Below are 21,263 nucleotides of genomic sequence, written 5' to 3' on the forward strand. Positions count from 1 at the left end.
GCATTACAAATACGTAAAACTAAAACAGTCTGACAACCCAGGAAAATTTCATGAAATTAGTATTTTAACATAATAATGACTTATAGGTGTGATTCATTTTTAATTTAGGTATTTTTTATTCGATCACTAGACTTTTACCAGATTTTAAGGTCATCAAAACAGAGTTTGGATGTAATAATAATAACAGTTATCATTTATTAAGCACCTGCTATATGCTGAAGTCTCTGCTGGGTGTATTTTATCCATTTTGTCACTTAATATTATTCAACCTTGTTTATTTAATAGGCACTCAGTAGTTATTTGTTGATTTTATTTGATTTGAGGACCCTTAACCTATCCTTAGAACTTTCATAAGACTATACGTATAGTTAAATCCAGTGATTGCAGACAGTGCTGGGGATGTTTGGGGGCTTAGTTGTTTTATGAATTACGGTTTGGCTCGACAGCTGTCCTTGTGTTGACAGCTCTTCTGATTATAGCAGTTGTCAAACTCCATCCTTAAGCAGGTTGTAAATCCTGGCTTCTTCCGATTAAAACTGGGTCAGAGCCAATGGCAGGTTAACTAGAGGCCAGTGTTAGCTACTACTGTATGTCCTTACTAGTTCGTTCTAAATGCGCTTTGCATAGATAGCAGCTCACTAAAACCTTTATTTGCCCGTTTTACTTTGGTGTTTTTGAATCTTCAGGTATCAGTCCTCCTGTTATTTTGTGATTAAACATGGTCCTTACTGAAGAGTATATTACTGTAAGTGTGGTCTTCCTTGTAAATGGCCTGTTAGCCTTCTCCTCCCCCCACTCCACTGGGAATACTAACATCATTGCATCTGTGTCTCCCAGGGGAAATCAAGGCTTTTCCTTGCACGTGCAGTCATGTGATTTCAGAGTGGGCAGGCTTTGTATCCTCATGAGCCCTCGATCTTCCACGTAAAGCACCATCTGTTCTGTTCCTTGCACACTGTTACAGGGCAATGGGAGGAGGCATTAGAGTGAAAATAAATAAAATAAAAAAGAAAGAAATTCATCATCAAAACCCTGAGGATTAATGGAGTCAGAAGCCTCACTGCTCTGAATGAAAATTCATCTTCACCTGTGCCAGTGTCAGGGCTGCCTCTATGGCACTTGACAAATAGAGGTTCCCAGGGTACCATAAATTCAGCAACTGCTCTAATCCCTATAGACTTGCTCAGGCTTTTCCGAGATGGGCTTATGACCGTTTTTGTATTTCCCAGCACATTGTGGGCACCAGTATCCCCTCATTAATTTGGTAAAATGTTAGCACCCTTTACCTTGTCCTCCGCTCTCATCTTCTTTGTCTTTGTCTCCTTTGAGGGGGTGGGCAGCTCACACATTTCTGAAAGACAACGCTGCCTTGTGAATTGTGCTTCACTGAAGATGCCAAAGGCAGAGGAATCAATTAACTAATGAATTATAAGCAAATACGAAGTTCCCAGTGCTGTGTTAGATGAAGAGGAGAATATAGATAAGCATGTAATCAAGTAGCTCACCATCTAATTGGGGGCACAAAGCGTATATTCTCAAAAACTAACTGTTGGGCACCTACATGTGCCAGTAGGCTCTGTGCTAAGCATAAACATAATCGATGCCTATCAACAGTGAATCTCCAAGAGGCACTGCAAGTGCCCTCCTCACACCAGGGTAAAATTCACCTATGTGGTTTCCCCTTGTCCCTTAAACCAGTCTTTCCCTTCTTGTCCTTTTTTTCTCTCTACTACAACTTCCCAATTGCTTATGCTCTCATATAGTCTGCCTTTGCATAAACCCCAGGCTTTTGTCAATAAAACTCCTTTCCTTTTAGGTACCATATCCCTCACTCTGAAGTACGGTTTTGCAGCCCTTGAATTCCAAATTTAAATCTCACTTTATGATTTCACTTGAACTAAGATTTCACCTACGTTTGTTAGGTTAAGAGATTGTTGTACAGCCCAATTAAGCCCATTTTCAGCTGGCTGGCTGTAGTCCTTTAGATGTGAAACTTAAAAATTTACGTTCCATTCCTAGGTTAGTGCTCATAGATTATATCGTGTCTCACTGCTGGAAGGGTGACTTCGTCATGCAGATTACATGAAATTAATGCCCCTTTGTCTGAGATGGCCAGCTTATGTCCTCAGCCACAGTCCACATCTACTTAGCCTTGATCTTCATGATTAGTAGTCTCCACTGTTGGGTCATATTTGAGCAAAGTGTGATCTGACAGACCATGGGAGTTATTATCCAGTATTACAGATTTATACAGTGAGAAATTTGTTCTTCTGATACTGCTCTAAAAGTTCCAATTTTAAAACCTAACCAAGTGTTTTTCACAATAAATTGTGACTAATAACTGTGGGGAAAAGGTTAAATGATTATTCCTCAAAATATAAATGTCATTTAGCTAGTTGTACACAGGATAAATATCCTCTTTCACAGCTACTTGGTACTAGGCAGTGCACCTTCAACTTTGTTGTATTTTGTACAGGACTGTCTTCCATTGGAATCTAATTTGGTATGCAGTGATTCATGGTAAAACCTTTCAAAAATGTAAAATAAAAAATGTTTATTATATTATTGGGGGAGATAATTTTAAACTCTTGAAGGGATGCTCAATCCTAAATATGTTCTATTGGATTTTGGGTCTCGGTAGATATTCTGTCTTCACCTTTCTCCATGCCTGAGGCATACCCAAAATATGATCTCGGCTCATTAACGCCTATCCCAGGATTAAAATAGGCACACTTGCCTTCCTGTACCTTTTACTCCTACTCTCTGTTCATTTATTCATCAAATATTAATTACATTTGTAATATTAATAGCCTTCTAAGAAATACCACACCTCTGAAGGCAGAGAGATAGGATTCCCAAACTGTCTGATTTGGGCTCAGAAAAATTCCTGCCTTCCACCTTTATCCTCTTAGAACCACCTCTGAGCCTATGCTGTTATGGATTAGAGTTTGGTGCCTCAGTTTGTCAGGATAGTTAATATAAAGAATCACCGAAGCTGTCCCAAATTTATAACTTACCACAACCTGATTTTGGCTGTTGACTTCATAGAATTAACCAGGGAACACTGAACAGGAAGCACCCACCAGGGAAGAGAAGGCAGTCAAGGGAGCCATAGAAACCACTTTGTCGTTACCTGAGTACCAACAGAGTGCAAAAGAAGAAATGTTACTAATAAATCTCTTAAAACCAAACCCCCACAGAGTTCTGCTTCCACTTAACATAAAGAAAACTGCAAGAGAACAATTGCTCCCACACTAACAAGAAGAAAAGACTAGATAATCTACAAAAATCAAAACGTTTCTTAAACCCATCAGATAGCAGAAGTTGCACATCAGCAAGGTAAACTGGATTCCAAAGAATGACAAGACCCTACAAGACACATCAACTATTTCACCTTTGGTGGAGCACCTGAGAAAGATGCAGCCACCATAAAAGCAGGTAAGAAGAAAACAGCTAAAATTAACAAATGTTTCAAGTTGAGCTAGTAGGACACTGTAAAATAACTGGGAGCCTCAGACCCAAGAAGACTTTTCACTTGTGCGCTTTTTCATTAACTGGGCGCTGTAAGGGAAACTGAGGACAGAGAGAGCACTCATCAGTGGCACACAGGCATGAAACCCTGCCACGTCTCCTGACCCTTACTTCACACAAAGAAAAACCCTTAAACCACTTGGGGAGGAGCAGAAAACGTCTGTCCCCTCCTCCTGTCCCTTGGCCCAGCCAGATATCCACTGCATTTAGAGGAAGAGTGAAAGCAAAACCTGTCTGCCGCTGGAGAGGGACAGGGATCCCCTGGGCTGGGACCCTGCAATGACCCAAAGCAGGGATCCCATGCCTCTTGGGGCAGGACTGGAAGCTCCCACTCAAGACATGTTTCCCTTCATTCAAGACAAAGTTTGGCTGACATTTTGTGGGGCAAGGAGGATGCAGGAACACTGAGAAATTGCCACCTCTGAGGGCATGCCTAAGACTGAGACCAGCCCAAAAGGACAAAGATCTCTGTCCCAGTCCCACCAGGAGCCTCACTCTGAGTAATAAGCAATAGCAGTCTATAGGAGGGGGAGGAGGAGGAGCACAGAGAGAGACTCCCTCTATGGTAGACGTGCAGAGACTACTGAAAGCTGAGGGTGCGGTGAGAATGCTGAAGAAGCCCTCTGGCACTTAGGCCACACACTGAGCATAAGGTAGCAGCAGCCCACAGTTGGAGAAATTTGAAGTGTGTGATGCACTGAAGTTATCAATAGCAACAGCAAAGCCAAATCCAGCTCAGCTGCTGACTAGATTGACTCAACACCTGTACTAATGCATGGCCAAAGAAGATGCATGCCCATTTCTTGGTGTAAATAGTAGCATTTACTTCAGCCTCCATTGTCCTCCTACACACGATGTTCTACATTCAGTCAGAAATTGTGTGACACAAAAAAAGCAAGGAAAAGACAACCCATCATCAAGCAATAAATGAGTAATTGATAGAGCAAGTGGGTAAAACTTCAGCGAGGGTATGAAAGACTTGAACAGTAACTACCAACCAACTTGACTTAAATGACATCTATAGAACATCACAGCTAATAAACAGAATACACATTATTTCAAGTACACATGGAACATTTATCAAGAGAGACCATACTCTAGGCCATGAAACAAATCTTAACAAATGTAGAAGAAATCATACAAAGTTTGTTCTGGTGCCATCACATCATAGAATTAAGTTAGAAATCAATAACAGACACATATCTGGAAAATCCCAAATTGTAAGAAACTTAAACACACTTCTAAATAACTCACAGGTCAAAGAAGAAATTCCAAGAGAAATAAGAAGCTACTTTGAATTGAGTGAAATGAAAACACCCTATCAAAACTTGTGGGAAGCAGCTAAAGCAGTGCTTAGAGGGAAACTGAATGCTTTTATTAGAAAAGAAGAAGGGTCTCAAATCAATGATTCCACCTTAAAAAAAATAGAAAAAGAAAAGCAAATTAAGATCAAGATAAGCTTAGAAATAAAGATCAGAGCAGAAAACATTGAAATAGAAAACCAAAAATCAATGAGAAAAATCAGCGAAACCATTGGTAAACTTTGAAAAGGTAAAACTAATAGACCTCTAGCCAGACCAATTAAAAAGAAGAAACAAATCACCAATTTCAGAAGTGAAAGGGAGACGTCAACAAAGATCCTACAGATATTATGAAGCAAATAAGGGAACATTATGAACAACTTTATACCAAAAAACTAAATAACTTAGAGGAAATGGACATACTTCTTAAAAGACACAGATTTGTGGGGCAAGGAGGATGCAGGAACACTGAGAAATTGCCACCTCTGAGGGCATGCCTAAGACTGAGACCAGCCCAAAAGGACAAAGAACTCTGTCCCAGTCCCACCAGGAGCCTCACTCTGAGTAATAGAAGTTCTCTCAAAAAGAAATAGAGCAAGATTTGTAGATACTGACAGGTATATATAGAATAGATAAACAAGTTTATACTGTATAGCACAGGGAAATATATTCAAGATCTTGTAGTAGCTCACAGTGAAAAAGAATATGAAAATGAATATTTGTATGTTCATGTATGACTGAAAAATTGTGCTGTACACCAGAAATTGACACAACATCGTAAACTGACTATAACTCAGTAAAAAGAAAAAGAAAAAAGAATATTATTTAAAAAAAAGAAACAGAGAACTTAGATAACCCTGTATTTATTAAAGAGATTCATTTTGTAGCTGAAAACTCCCATAACAAAATCTCCAGGCCCTGATGGAGTCACTGTGAATCCTACTAAATATTTAAGGAAGAAATAATACCAATTCTACACAGACTCTTCCAGAAAATAAAAGAGGAAACACTGCCCAACTCATTCTATGAGACCAACATTACCCTAACACCAAAACCAGAAAAAGACCCTAGAGGAAAAGACAACTACAGGTTAATATGTCTCATGGATGTAGGTGCAAAAATGTTTAATAAAATGTTAGCAAGCTGGACATAGCAATATACAAAAAGGGTCATAAATTACAACCAAATGTGTTTATCCCGGGAATGCAGGGTTGGTTCAGCAATTGAAAATCCTTATATTTCACCATATCAGACAAATCAAAACCAAAAATGAAACATATGACCATCTACAGATATGTAGGAAAAGCTGTTGAAATATTCAACCTCCTTCATGATTTGGGGGAAAAAAACACAGCAAAATAAGAATAGAAGGAAACTTCTTCAGCCAGAAGAAATTGATAGCTGACATCCTCCTTGATGAAATGTTAGATGCTTTCCTTCTGACTGGGAACAAGGCAAAGATGTCCACTCTCCACTTTGATTTAACATTGTAGAAGTTCTAGCCAGTGGAAAGGAAAGAAAGAAAAGGCTTATAGATTAAAAAGGAAGAAATAAAGCATCCTTTATTCACAGATGACATGACCACCTATGTTGAAGACCCCAAAGAATCTTTAAAAAAAGAAAAACTTTTAGAATCAATAAGTGAGTCGCAAGTTTGTAGGATACAAAATCAATATACAAAAATCAACCATATTCTTACACACATATTTCTATACATATAACAGACAATTGGAAATTGAAGATTGAAAACACAAGGTCAGTATACAAAGATGAATTGTTTTTCTTTATACTTACAGTGAACCAATTGGAAAATGAATTTTTTTAAAAAAACCATTTATAATAGCCTCAAAAAAAACCCCACATGAATCTTGTGGTGGCTCACAGCAAAAGAGAATGTGACAATGAATGTTTGTATATTCATGTATAACCAAAAACTTGTGCTCTACACTGGAATTTGACACAACATTGTAAAATGACTATAGCTCAAAAAAAATGTTAAAAAAAACCATGAAATTCCTAGGGATAAATTAAAAATAAGTGCACAATTTATATGCTGAATACTCCCTAACACTGCTGAGAGAAATTCAGAGAAGTCTAATTAAATGGAGAGAGATACTGCTATTCATGGATCAAAAGACTTGATATTGTCAAGCTAGCCATTCTCCCCAAACTGATCTATAGATTCAGTGCAATTCCAGTCAAAATTCTAGCAGTACTTTTTGTAAAAGTTTACAAATTGATTCTAAAAGTGATAATGAATAGGAGCAGGACCCAGAATAGCCAAAACAACTTTGAAAAAGAAGAACAAAGTTGGAGGACCAATTCTGCTTGAATTCAAGATGTAACCATTAAGTTACAGAAATCAAGGCAATATTGGTACAAGGCAATAGGTGTATAGAGCAATGAAACATGATAGATAACCAAGAAGTAGACTCAATGACAAATAGTTGATTAACACCTTTAGAGCACTTTTAGGTTCAGCAAAATTGAGAGGAAGGTACAGAGATTTCCCACATACACCTTGTCCTTAAACATGCCTCCTTCTAAAGAAAAAATGCACTCTATGTGTTACTCCTTTATTCTCTCACTACTACCACACTTCACTTCTGGTCACCAAATGTGTGGGGTTTTTTCTCACACCAAGCAGTTCTCTGTAACACCAGCTAGACATCCCATAATTTAACTCAATTCTGACACTAACTACCTAGAGATAGCATCAGATCCCACAGATTAAAGGCTCAGTCCCACAATACTGCCCCCACCATCACTTTCACGTGCCATTTGCAAGTCCCAAGTTGTCATCTGTACTTCTGACTGACCATCTGTAAGTTGAGGTTCCCACAATCCCCTTTTTGAATTGAATAATTTGCTAGAATGACTAAAGAACTCAGGGAAACACATTTACTGGTTTATTATGAAAGGACAGGATAAAGGATGCAAATGAACATCAGATGGAAAAGATGTATTGGGTGAGGTACGGAGGAAGGGGCTGAAAGCTTCTATGCCATCACCAAGCACACCACCCTCCCCAATACCTCCATGTGTTTAGCAACCCAGAAGCGCTCCAAACCCCATACTTTGGGGTTTTTATGAAGGCTTTATCACACAAGTATAGTCATTCATTAACTCAGAAAATCTCTACTCTCTCTCCCTTTCGCAGAGGATAGAGGTTGGGGCTGAAAGTTACAAGCTTCTAATCATGGTTTGGTCTTTCTGGTGGCCAGCCCCCATCCTGATGCTATCCAGGAGTTCACTAAGAGTCACCTCATTAGAACAAAAGGTACTTCTATCACCCAGGAAATTCCAAGGGATTTAATAGCTCTGTGTAGGGAACCAGGGTCAGAGACCAAATATTAGAACAAAAGATGCTCCCAGTGCTCTTATTATTTAAGAAATCACAAGAGCTCTGTGCCAGGAACCAGGGGCAGGAACCTATATCTGTATCTGTATCATATCTATATCTGTATCTAGATATATATAGATATCGATATATAGATATATATATATGTATACTTTTTTTTCACATTTGCTCATTATCAACATCCCCTACCAGCGTGGTAAATTTGTTACAGTTGATGAAACTACATCAGCATATCGTAATCATATCATAATATGATTAGAACCAAAGTCTAAAGTTTACATTATGGTTCACTCCTGGCATTGTACATTCTGTGGACAAATATAAAACAATATGTGTCTATAATTAGAGTATCATACAGGGTATTTTCACTGCCCTGAAAATCTTATGTACTTTGCCTGTTTATCCTGTCTCCACCCCCAACCCCTGACAACCACCGTTTTTTGGGGTTTTTTTTACTGTCTCCATAGTTTTTTGCCTTTTCCAGTAAATGTGTTTCCTTGAGTTCTGTGAGTCATTCTAGCAAATTATTGCTAGAATGTCATATGGTTCGAATCATATAGTATGTAGCCTTTTCATATTGACTTCTTTCATTTATTAATATGCATCTAAGTTTCCTCTGTCTTTTGATGGCTTGATAATTCATTTACTTTTGGCACTGAACAATATCCCATTACCTGGATACACCACAGTTTATCCATTCACCTACCAGAGAACATCTTGGTTGCTTCCAAATTTTGACAGTTATGAATAAAGCTGCTGTAAACATCCATGTGCATGTTTTTGTGCGGACATAAGTTTTCAACTTTTTTGAATAAATACCATTGAGCATGATTGCTGGATTGTATGATGAGAATATGTTAAGTTTTTTATGAAACCACCAAGCTGTCTTCCAAATGACTGTACCATTTTGCATTCCTGCCAATAATAGAATGAGAGTTCTTGATGCTTCTCATCCTCTTCATCATTTGTGTTGCCAGTGTTCCAGATTTTGGCCATTCTGATAGGTGTGTAGAGATACCTCATTGTCCTTTTAATTTGCATTTCCCTGATGACATGATGTAGAACACCTTTTCATATGCTTATTTGCCATCTGTGTGTCTTCTTTGGCGAAGTGCTCATTAAGGTCTTTGGCTCATTTTTTAATTAAACTGTTTGTTTTCTTGTTGTTGAGTTTTAAGGATTTCTGTATATTTTTGGATAATGGTCCTTTATCAGATGTGTTATTTCCAAATATTTTCTCCCAGTCTGTCACTTGTCTTCTCATTCTCTTAACATCATCTTTCATAGAGCTTAAGTTTTTAATTTTAATAAAGTCCAGCTTATCAATTATTTCTTTCCTGTATTGTGCCTTTGGTATTGTATCTAAAAATTCATCACCATACCCAAGGTCATCTAGGTTTTCTCCTGTGTTATCTTCAGGAAATTTTATAGTTTTGCATTTTACATTTCTCTGATTCACTTTTTGTTAATTTTTGTGAAAGGTATAAAATCTGTGTCTAGATTTAATTTTTTTGCACATGAGTGTCCATTGGTTCCAGCACCATTTGTTAAAGAGACTATCTTTACTCTATTGTGTTGCCTTTGTTCTTTGGTCAAAGATCAATTGACTATATTTAGGTCAGTCTATTTCTGGGCTCTCTATTTTTTTCCATTGATCTATCTTTTTTTTTGCCAATATCATACTGTCTTAATTACTGTAGTTTTATCACAAGCTTTATTGTAAAGTCGGCTAGTGTCTGTCCTCCAGCTTTGTTCTCCTTCAATATTGCGTTGCTCTTCTGGATCTTTTGCCTTTCCATATAAACTTTATAGTTTGTCGATATCCACAGCCAACTTCCCGGAGTTCGGTTGGGAAGAACTGACATTTTGACAGCACTGAATTTTCCTATCCATGAACATGGAATATCTCTCCATTTATTTAGTTTTTTGATTTTGTTCATCAGGGTTTTGTAGTTTTCCTTATACAGATCTTGTGCATATTATGTTAGAGTATTTTGTTCTTAGGATGCTAATGTAAATAGGATTACGCATTTAATTTCCCGCTTGTTCACAGTGCCAACTCAAATATAACAAGTCAGCTCAAAGAGAAACCAGAAACTTATGCTATAGTGCCACCTACTGGAAAATAGAAAGCCTTTAAAAATTTCTAACCTGTTGCTACTTCAGATGTGCTAGCAGAGGAACAACTCATCAAGCACTATAAAGAACCAAAGTAACACTGTACCACAAAAGAAAATGACAATTCTCCAGAAACCAAACTTAAAATCATAGAAAATTTTGATCTAACTGATAGAGAATTCAAAATAATGGTTGTAAAGAAACTCAGCAAGCTACAGGAAGACTCAGAAAGGCAGTTCAGTGAGCTCAGTAATAAATTAATGAACAAATAGGTTTAATTTTATTTGTTACCAAAGAGATTAAAACTCTAAAAAAGAACCAAACAAATACTAGAACTGAAGAATTCAATAAATGAGCTAAAGAATGCATTAGAAAGCGCTGGAAATAGAACAGACCATATGGAAGAGAGAATTAGAGAGCTCAAAGATAGAAATCTAGAAATGATACAAGAAGAAGAGGAAAGAGAAATAAGCATTTTAAACAATGAGAAAATTCTGCAAGAGCTATCTGACTCTTTTAGGAGGAGCAACATTAGGATAATGGGTATCCCAGAAGGAGAAGAGAGGGAGAAGGGAGCAAAGAGTTTACTTAAAGTAAAAAAACAGCTAAGAATTTCTCAAGTTGAGGAAGTTCCCCTCCATTTCTAATGAACTGAGAAGTTAGCAAATACTTTTTTCTGCATCTCTTGATTTGATTGTGTGACTTTTATGTTTTTGCCTGTTTTTTACACTAATTGATTTTCAAGTGTTAAGCCAGCCTTGCACACCTGGGATAAATCCCACTTGGTTGTGGCTTATAATTCTTTTTGTACATTGTTGAATTTAATTTGCTAATAATTTGTTGAGAATTTTGCATCTGTGTTCATGAGAGATAATCAGTCTGTGGTTGTTGTTTTATTTTGTTTTTCTCTTGTAATGTCTTTGTCTGGTTTTTGTTATTAGAGTGATTCTGGCCTCAGGATGATTTAGAAAGTATTATTTCTACTTCTGCCTTCTGAAAGGGATTGTAGAGAACAGGCATAATTTCTTCCTTAAATGTTTAGTAGAATTCACCAGTGAACCTATATGGACCTGGTACTTTCTACTTTGGGAGGTTATCAATAATTAATTTAATTTCTTTAATGGATACAGGCCTATTCAGATTGTATATTTCTCCTTGCATGAATTTTGGCATATTGTGTCTTTCAAGGAATTGGTCCATCTCATGTAGATTTTCATATCTATAGGCATAGAATTCCTTTATTATGCTTTTAATGCCTATTGGACCTGTAGTGATGTCCCCTCTTTCATTTCTAATATAGTGATTTATGTCCTCTCTCTTTTTTCTTATTTAACCTGGCTAAAGGCTTACTGATTTTATTGATCTTTTCAAGGAACTACCTTTTGATTCTGTTGATTTTCTCTACTGATTTCCTGTTTTCAATTTCATTGATTTCTGCTGTAATTCTTTTTTTTTCTTCTTCTTCTTCTGCTTACTTTGGATTTAATTTGCTCTTCTTTTTCCAATTTCCTAAGGTGGGAACTTAGATTATTGATTTATATCTTTCTTCTTTTCTATTATATGCATTCAATGCTATAAATTTACCTCTAAGCACTGCTCTCGATGCATCCCACAAATTTTGATAAATTGTTTTCATTTTCATTTAGTTTAAAATTTTTTTTTAATTTCTCTTGATTTTTTTATCTTTGACCCATGTGTTATTACTTACTGTACAGCTACAAAAGTCAAAACAATGTGATATTGGGGTAAGGGGAGGCATATAGATCAGTGAAACATGGTAAATAATGTAGAAATGGATCAAACCACAATGGGAAATTGAATTTTGCACTCTCTTTGCAACAGAGTGCAAAGGTAAGTCAGTGGAGGGAAGAGTAGTCTATTTAACAAATGGTACTGGAACAGTGGACATGCACACACATACCTCCCCCCCCCCCCCAAAAAAAGAACCTGAACCTTTTCCTCCTACCCTCCACAAAAATTAACTGGAAATGAACCAGAGACCTATAATAATAGCTAAAATGTAAAGAACTGGAAGAAAATGTGGAAGAAAATCTTTGTGATCTTGAGGTAGACAAAGACTTCATATATAACATACAAAAAGCACAAACCATAAAAGAAAAAAATAAATTGGACTTCATTCAAAATTAAAAACTTTCAACCTTCAAAAGATACTCTTAAGAAAATACAAAACAGGTCACTGGGGAAAATATTTGTAAAAGATATACTTGGAAAAAATTTATATCCAAGAATATATAAAGAATAATTCTGACTTTATAAGAAGACACCCCAGTTAATTAATAAATGGACAAAAGATTTGACCAGATAAATCACCAGAGGTAGATAATTGGCAAATAAGCACATAAAAAGATGTTCATCATTAGATACTAGAGAAATGCAAATTAAAAGCCACAAAAAGACCTGACTTTACTATATACTACCTATACTGTAGTTACTATAGGCCTGACTAGAATGGTTAAAAAGAATTCTAATGGTAATAACAAGTCCTGACAAGGATAGAAAGCAACTAGAATTCATAGTTACTGATGGGAATACAAACTTTTGATGTTTGGTAGTTCTTATAAAGTTAAATGTTCAGTTGCCATGTGACTCAGCAATGCCACTCCTAGCTAGATATTACCCCCAAAAATGTGAAAACATAAAAGGTCCACACAAAGACATGAACCCAAGTGTTCATAGGTTCTTTATTCATAACGGCCAAAAACTAGACACAACATAGATGCCTACATGCATTTATATGATGGAATACTACTCAGCAATAAAAAGGAAGATCTACCCATACCTGCAGCAGCATGGATGAATCTCAAAAGCATCATGCTAAGTGAAAGAAGCCAGACACAAAAAACTATCTATACTATGTGATTTCCATTTCTCGAGAAGGCAAAACCTAAGAGCAGAAATCAGATCAGTGGTTGCCAGGGGCTGTGGGTGGGGTGAGAGGATTGACTACAGAGAGGCAGGAGAGAACTTTGAGGGTTATGGGAATATCCTGTATCTCTATTGTAGTGGTAACTATAGTGGTAGACACTGTTGTCAGAACTCATCAGATTTTTTAAAAGAATGAATATTATCTCAATAAAACAAAATATAAAGAAAGAAAAACCAGGCAGTCTCACTCCAAAATGGATAAATGTAAATTGCAGTAAAAAATACAATGGAAATTTAGTAATTAGCATTAATGAGTTTTGCCTCTTATACTTTTTATTTCCCAGCCATATAAATTTGATCTGCTAGTAAGGACATCATTAGAAATTTTCAATAATCCGTATGTCTCTTTCAAAGGTATTTCTGTAGCATAGTAGGTAGGTAGGTCTTTGGTCAGGGTGGTAATATAATATAAATATATTTAACAGAGTATTCAGAAAAGTTGCTAAAATCCTGAGCCCAACCATAAAAAGTCACACAGTACAGTAAAAATGAAGATAGCAGTATGTAAGACATGAATGGATTTTTTTCTTTTAGATTTGAATTTTACCACCCTGCCAAGCCTATCAGTGTACATATCCCCTAGCATCACGTGTTTATCATGTCCCAAACTAGTATTATTCTCCCCCTCCATAATTTTCTTCTTCTGTTCCCCTTCATAAACTCCTACCCTTCCTTCTTCTGGTTCCCTATTTTAGAGATAATGTCGCAATATCTGTGTTCTCCCAGACTGGAAACACAATTGCCATCTTTGATGCTTCTCATTCTTTTGCCCATTGTTCTTTTAGATTGATCTGTTAGAGGTTTTCTTTTTTTAATATTTAGAATATTAGTTCTTGTCTGTGTTACATACGTGAATATGTTTCCCAGTTTATGGTTTAATTTTGTATATAATATTTTTGGGTGGTATAGCTGTTTTAAATTTTTATGCATTCAAATGGATCAATTTTAAGTTTCTATATAATCAAATTTGTCAGTAATTTTCTTTATGGTGTCTGGGTTTCATATCGAGTGCAGAAATTCTCAGGCTGTTTTATTCAGTAAACACTATGATCACAGGCCTTGGGCCCAAGAGCTTTTTTCAAAAACCTATAAAAATATTTGAAACCTGAAACAAAATATTTTTGCTCCAGAAAACAAAAAGAAAATTGCAAAATTTAAATAATTAAGTGTTTAACTATGTGTCTACAAATATGATATTTCAGCTTCCTTAATTATTAAATTTAGTGTTCACAAATATTTGGGAAAAAATACATTCATACTTTGCTATGTCCTACTGGATTTCAGTAGCTTTCTTATTCAGTTCCTCCTTTATATTCCTGCTGACACTAGTGAATTTCAGCCCCTTTAAAGGACTACCACGTCTCCTCCACCTGCCACAGAATTCCAGAATTATCATCCTAACACAGAGACCAAATTATGTCACTTCCCTCTTTGTAAATGCCAGATTTCTTAGTATGGCTTTCAAAGCTCTGTACAGGTTGACTTAAATCTAGTCTCTCTGCTTCTGACTCCCTGTATTGCTTCTCTGAGCCAGGAGACAGTTATCAGCCTTCCCTGGGCTCTCCTGCCTCTGTCAGTGTTGTTTTCTCACTCTGCAGTGGCTTTCCTTCTCAGTTTACCTGGAATTTTACTCTATCCTCAAAGCTCAGTTTACATACCACCTACTTGTGGTGTTTTTCCTGATCCCTCAGCTTCCTCCACCTCCTCTCCCCCATCCTCCTCCTCTCCCCCATCCTCCTCACCTTTGCAGGTGTGTGTGTGTGTGTGTGCGCGTGCACACGCGCACCTGCCACAGTGTTTATTCATTCTTCTAATTTCCTCAGGGCAGGAATTTTACCTGTATTCTTGACAGGACTGGTATGATACATATTCAATAAAATACTTATTGAATCAAACTCTTTACCCTTCTTGCTCTCCCTTTTAAAAAAACCCTTTGTTGTTGCTGTTGTGAAGTATATCACACTACAAAATTGTGTACAAAATGTATACGAAGAGGTGGGAGGGTATAGCAGTGGTAGAATGCATGCCTAGCCTGCATGAGGTCCTGGGTTCAATCCCCAGTTCCTCCATTTAAAAAAACAAATAAACCTAATTACCTCCCCTGCTAAAAAAATGTATATGACGAATTTAAAATGTAGTTTTAAACAAATTGTACTTACCATGCAGTTTAAGAAAGAGGACATTGCCAGTGTCTTTGAAACCCTGTGTGTGTGCCTGTCCAGTCACATAGCCTTCCCTTCCCTGCAACCCCCAACGCCCCGAGATTAGTACTATCCCAAATTTTATATCACAGTTTCCCCTTGTAGTTTTTCACTACATGTCTGTATCTCTGAACAATGGTATTTAGATTTGTCTGTTTTTTAAATTTTGTTTAAATGGAAACATACTGTATGGATTCTGAATTGTGTTTTTTCCTTCAACATTATGTTCTGGAGATAAACTCATGTTAAATGAAGCTGTAGCTCATTAGTCTTCATTGTTGTGTGGGATGTCATTGTATATATAAACAATATTTTATTTTTATGTATTTTTCTTAATGGGCATTTGGGCTGTTTACCTTTGAGTCTATTATGAACAGGGCTACTACGTACGTTATTGCAAAGATGGCCTGGAGAGCATGTGCAAAAGTGTCCACGGGGTATGTAACTAGGAGTAGAATTGCTGGGTCAGAGGGCATGCATTTGTTCAGGATTAACACGTAATGCCAAACTGTTGTCCAAAGAGATGCACAGTGTGTGCTCTCCAGAGTCCAGAGCGGAGTTTCCCTTGCTCCACACCTCTCCAGTGCTTGGTATTGTCTGAGTTTTTAATTTTCACATATCTAGTGGATATGAAATGGTATCTCCTGGCTTTAATTTTTATTTCTATGATTACTAATGTGGTTGCTCATCTTTTCATATGTTTATTGCCATTTATGGTTTATCTTGTGTTAAATTTTGCCTATTTTTGCCTTCAGCCCTGTTGTCTCAGTGCCGTCTAACTAATGGATCTTTGTTCCTTCACTGATGTTGTCATAAGTCAAGTTTCCATACATGTGCGAAAGGATGGATGGCTCTCTCTTCTATCCCTTTGGTCAGTTTGTCCACCCTGGATGTCTTCATAATAAGTTGATATCTCTAGGTGCTTTTCCCTTCCTGTGCCTTCTGTGATTGGTGCCATTTATTATTTTAAAAACAGAAAGATTTCTTCAGAGGGATGTCCTGATTACTAAACTGCTTTTTTTCATTTACAAATTTTAAAGTTCAGTTAGTTACCCACTTACTCCCTCTTCAAAGACAAAACAAAATATTTTCTTTGACATTTACAGTATGTTTATCCTTTTGACATAGCCTACAAACCTGTCATTATTTTGATCAAAGTAAAATAAATACTGAAATACTATTTTTGTTCTTTCGCTTCATCCCATCCTGAAGAATAAAATTCAAATGCCTCACTTTTATTTTTTTAATGTATTTGTTTGCTTGTTCGTTTCTGGACAACCACAGAGGTAAACTTGATTTTCCTGATGCTCTCAGTCCACTGAAACGGCACAGTTGTGTTACAAGGCCTGATCACCCTCCAGCCACTGTCACGTTGCTCATTGTTCAGGATTCCTTGTTGCTCAGCACCTGCCTTTCCTGCTAAAGTCTAGTAGTTCCTCTTTGTCTCATGGTAACCTTGTTTTCCTATTTATCAATTATCCTGTCAGCTGCTGCCTGTGAGTTTTTGGACATTGTGGAGCTGCTCCTCCAGTCTGGCGCTGACCCCACACTCCGAGATCAGGATGGCTGCCTGCCGGAAGAGGTGACAGGGTGCAAAGCGGTTTCTTTGGTGTTACAGCAGCACACGACTGGCAAGGCTTAACTAAAAGACTGGAAAACCACAGTCTATAACAGCACAGGGCTTCAGTGATGAAAGAAAACTGCAAAAATAATACTTCTTTCGCCGCCCTTCCTTGGTATACATTGGCTAATAAAGTCAGTTGTGAGGAACCAGGATTTTGTAGTCTCAGCAATTCATTCTGCTTGCATACATTCCGGCGAGTACCATTCTGGTGATGAACATGTGCGCTGTGCATAATACAATCCAATTCTGCTGAGCGTGCTCTGAAATTTATCACTGTTCTAGAGGCTGGGAGAGGAGGAGACGCCTCGTATTTCACAATATTAAACATGGCTGCTCCTTTAGAATATAAACATACAGAAGCAAAATAGAACCAGCAGTACCACGCTGACAATTAGGGAAAGTTCCCTGGAATCCCAGTATGGTGGAGATCGAACAATCTTGTGGCCTTTTGTACGGCTGATCTGAATAGGTAGCTAAAATGTCTGTTCTTTAGTCAGACGATAGGAAGACAGGAAAGAAGAGAGGTGTAAGAAAGCAAAATAGAGACAGGGCAGAATTTTGTTACGTAAGTGGGTATAGAAAGAAGTCAGAGGAACAACCAGATTTACTGAAAACCTCTGATTCTTAAGCATTTTAGAATAAGATTTGGTGACCTCACTTTAGGATTGAAGCACAGAGTCTGGAAAATTCACTGATTAGGCCAGGATTCCTTAAACTCACCTTCACAGGAACTTCCCCAGGGCCCTTTTAATCGACTGTAATGTCCCTGGTCGCGTATGGTGGCTGTCCCTGTAACCTCGCCCAGGCCTGCACTGTGGGCATGTTGGGGTCTAGGATGGAGTAGCGTAATGCCCCCCGGGACTTAGGTGTGGTTGAAGTTCTTTCTGGAGAGCTTCTGTTTTTTTTTTATTAAAAACAGACAAGTGTGCCACAGGTTTTGTTTAAAGGAGAGGCAAGTGGGCCACTGCTGAAACTGGCTCCCTGCATTTCCCCCTTTTTAAAGCCTCCAGAACTCCATCTGGGGAATTCCTTGACATTTCTTATTATGTCAAGAAAGTAGATAGTTGTCATAGGAAGAGAAATGAAGAAACACGTTGACATGCAAAGACGACCATTTAAAAGATAATTTTTCTAATGTGTCACTATTGTTCAGCCTTTTTTTTTAATGTTTACTGGGATTGGAATTCCATTTAACTCAACCTTGGTTCAAACTTCTGATTTGTTATTTTTAGCTTACACAAGTATTTTAAAAATTGAGTCTCCATTGTGTTCTCAAGCTGGAAACCAGTTAGGTTGAAGGCCTCATAAAGCAGTAGGTAGCTACAGACATATGTCAGAGTTCTGAGTAGTTACTTTTTTTTGCTACTTTACCACTTCACGTTTTCTAGACTGTTTACTTTTTGCCTTTCTACTTTTACCTCATTCTCAATTCCACATTTACTTTGTTGTCTTGTCCTCCAGCCATGTCTGTAGATGTGTGTTTACACATAAAAACATACTTAGCCCCATTTTCCTCTGTCCTTAAAAAAGTGAAAAAGGAATTTTTTTTCTTTTTCTTCTTTTTCTTCCCTAAAGATATAATCAGAACTACACGAATGACTACTGTATTTAATATTTATACAACACTGTCGTTTACTTTGCCCTCTACCAACAGATCTAAGAGGCCCTGGTTGCCTTTGCAGTAGTCTTAAAACACACTAGTGAAAAACAAAGAATAAAAAGAGAACCATGTAAACAGACATTAAAGGGGAGGCAAAGAAAGTATGTGCATCACCTCATGTTCAGAACTCTTGCTTGAGGCAGCGAGATCAGTGTCCCTAACTCTTGGGGGGTTCCAGATCACACTTTCCCCGGAATACCGTGTTGTGCGTGGAATTTTGAGGCACCCACACAACTCCTGAAGCCCATCCATGGACTCCACAGGGGTCTGTGAATCTCATTGAGAACCCCTTTTTTCTGGCTCCTTGTTACCATATTTCAAGAATGAGAAAAAATTGTTGACTGACCCAATCTTCATAGTTGTAAGTGCCTCTACTGGATGATGTGTGGGGTATGTTGCTAAGCCTATTTGAAACAATAGGAGAAGTGCTTTTTAAAAAAACCATTGGTCAAGATTTCAATTTACATAGACTATAGTTTTGTTACTAATTAGCACAATTGAAAAATTTTAACGAGGCACAGGCCAAAAAGTTGGACTCTGACTTTTTTGACCTCTGACTCTGTTGCAGGGGAGAAATGAGCCCACATGCTCAATTCTGTGTGACTAATGTTAACTTTTTATATGCATTTAACTTTTTTGACTTTTCAGAATGTTTTCACAGGCGATATTTAATCTATCATCCCTCCACAGTAACCCTAAAAGTAGGTGGTGCAAGTGCTCTTAAGGCCTCTTAAATGAGGATGAATCTGAGACATGAACAGTTTACTTCAATTGGCCAAGATCACAGATTAGTAGCAGAGCCACAGTTAGGACCAAGCCTGCTGAATCTCAGCCCTTTACTAGACCCCAAAACCCATGTGAAGTTTTAAAGCTCCTCCTCCATTCAATCCACAGATGTTTCTTGAGAACCTTCTAAATGACAGTCCCTGTTCCAGGCCACTGTCATCCCTTTTCCCATTATGGATATTTAGATGGACTTACATGATGTTATCTCAAGATATTGCGTGAGATGTCTTGGAAAGTCTCATACAAATTCATAGGTTACTGATCAAAAACTAAATCTTTTAAACTTACTATGTCTCTAGTAAAGAGGTAAGAAGTCAGCCAGCTGGCCACAAACTGTTAGCGTTAGAGAATGCTTGTTAGGTAGGAGGGGAGCAACCAAAGTATGATGTCTGGAATTGTATCTATTAGATCTTTATTTTTTTTAATGTTTCAACATTTTCCAGCTAAAAGGTTGCCATAATCCAGTGAACCTTTCCATTAAACAGGTATTTCTTAGCTTTCTGTCAGGTTTAACTGCTTGACTGTGGGTTATTACTCTGTGTACAATACGGCATCTCTGACAGTTAACGAACAAGACGTGTGACTGGAGCAGGGCTGAGCTTGGGTTGCAGGAGGGGCTGGTGCCCAGGATAATAGAGGCTTCAGCTGAACCTGAAGGCTTTCATCAAACTTCAGGTCTCAAAAAGACCCCCTTCATAAGTAAATGTTTATCACAGAAAGGTAAGTAACCCACAGGCCACACAATTCAGTAATGAAAATATTGACTTAAAATATTTATTGAATGTATTTTAAATCCCAATCCCTAAGGTGTTTTGAGTCAAATGTTTTATCTGTAGTCATAATACTATATTTGGTGAATTTTAAGACACACGACTTTTTTACATTTTAATGTATCCAAAATTGGATATCTTTAACAAACAACATCATAGTTGAATTGGCAGCATTGTTTTCCTTAGTAATACATAAACTAATGTATCTTAAGTCAATATATCTAACTTCAGTGGGTAACGGTAATTACACCCTACTTTGTATAGGACTTTATACACAAGCATCTTAATTGATCAGAATAATTATAAAACTAGAAGTAATTGGTGTTTTCTGTATTTTACAAATGAAGAAATTGAAACTCAGAATTGTTAGAGAATTTGTCCAAGATTATACAAATAGAACCAGTAGAAATGCCCACCCTTATGTAGGCTTTATTATATTTAAAGCACTTCAATATACAGGACTTATTTTTTCAGAATCAGGGTGATTATCCAAACCTGTGATTCCAAGTCCAAAAGTTTTCCCTCCACCACATTATCAGGATAAGCTAACGTGAAACAAAAGCAACCACCCAAAGGTGCGTTATCAGGCCCCTTTGTGGAGTTTATGTATACACACTGGACTTCCTCCTTATAATATAAAAAGCCTTCAGTGCAGTCGTTTGTAATCATGTGATTTGAAAAATTAGTATGATCGTTATTAGAGCCTTAGCTTATAAGCATCTTTAATTATTTCAGTAACCATTCACAGTTCCTTCATCAGAGAGATTTAGGTCAAAGTATAGTGATTATCAGGCTGAAGGGAAAAAAAAACTTCCTTGTTATAATAACCACCTAACGTTTATTATGCACCAAGTATGATCAATTTTTCAAATATGCATTAATTGGCATTACACTAAAGGACTGAACAGGAAAAGCTATTTAATCTCATCTTTATTCACTTACCCTTGAAATAGTCTTGTCATTGC

General features: G+C 37.3%; 1 protein-coding gene and 1 long non-coding RNA gene across 2 annotated transcripts in view; one reads left to right on the top strand and one right to left on the bottom strand.

Annotated features, from left to right (window-relative positions):
• Positions 1 to 17,234, top strand: part of ACBD6 (acyl-CoA binding domain containing 6) — a 158,758-nt gene extending 141,524 nt beyond the window's left edge. Inside the window, exon 8 of the mRNA XM_032463616.1 lies at positions 16,946 to 17,234. Within this exon, the coding sequence (XP_032319507.1) occupies positions 16,946 to 17,100 (155 nt within the window). The 3' untranslated portion in view covers positions 17,101 to 17,234. The remainder of the gene's footprint in view (positions 1 to 16,945) is intronic.
• LOC116658632 lies at positions 750 to 15,514 on the bottom strand. Its single transcript, XR_004313854.1, has 3 exons — positions 15,439 to 15,514; positions 11,372 to 11,381; positions 750 to 760 (listed from the first exon to the last, which is right to left on the bottom strand). It is a non-coding gene; the product is annotated as an uncharacterized LOC116658632 (long non-coding RNA).
• Positions 17,235 to 21,263: the final 4,029 nt, after the last annotated feature.

This window comes from Camelus ferus, chromosome 21 (genome assembly GCF_009834535.1).
Source record: "Camelus ferus isolate YT-003-E chromosome 21, BCGSAC_Cfer_1.0, whole genome shotgun sequence".
Lineage (NCBI taxonomy): Eukaryota > Metazoa > Chordata > Mammalia > Artiodactyla > Camelidae > Camelus > Camelus ferus.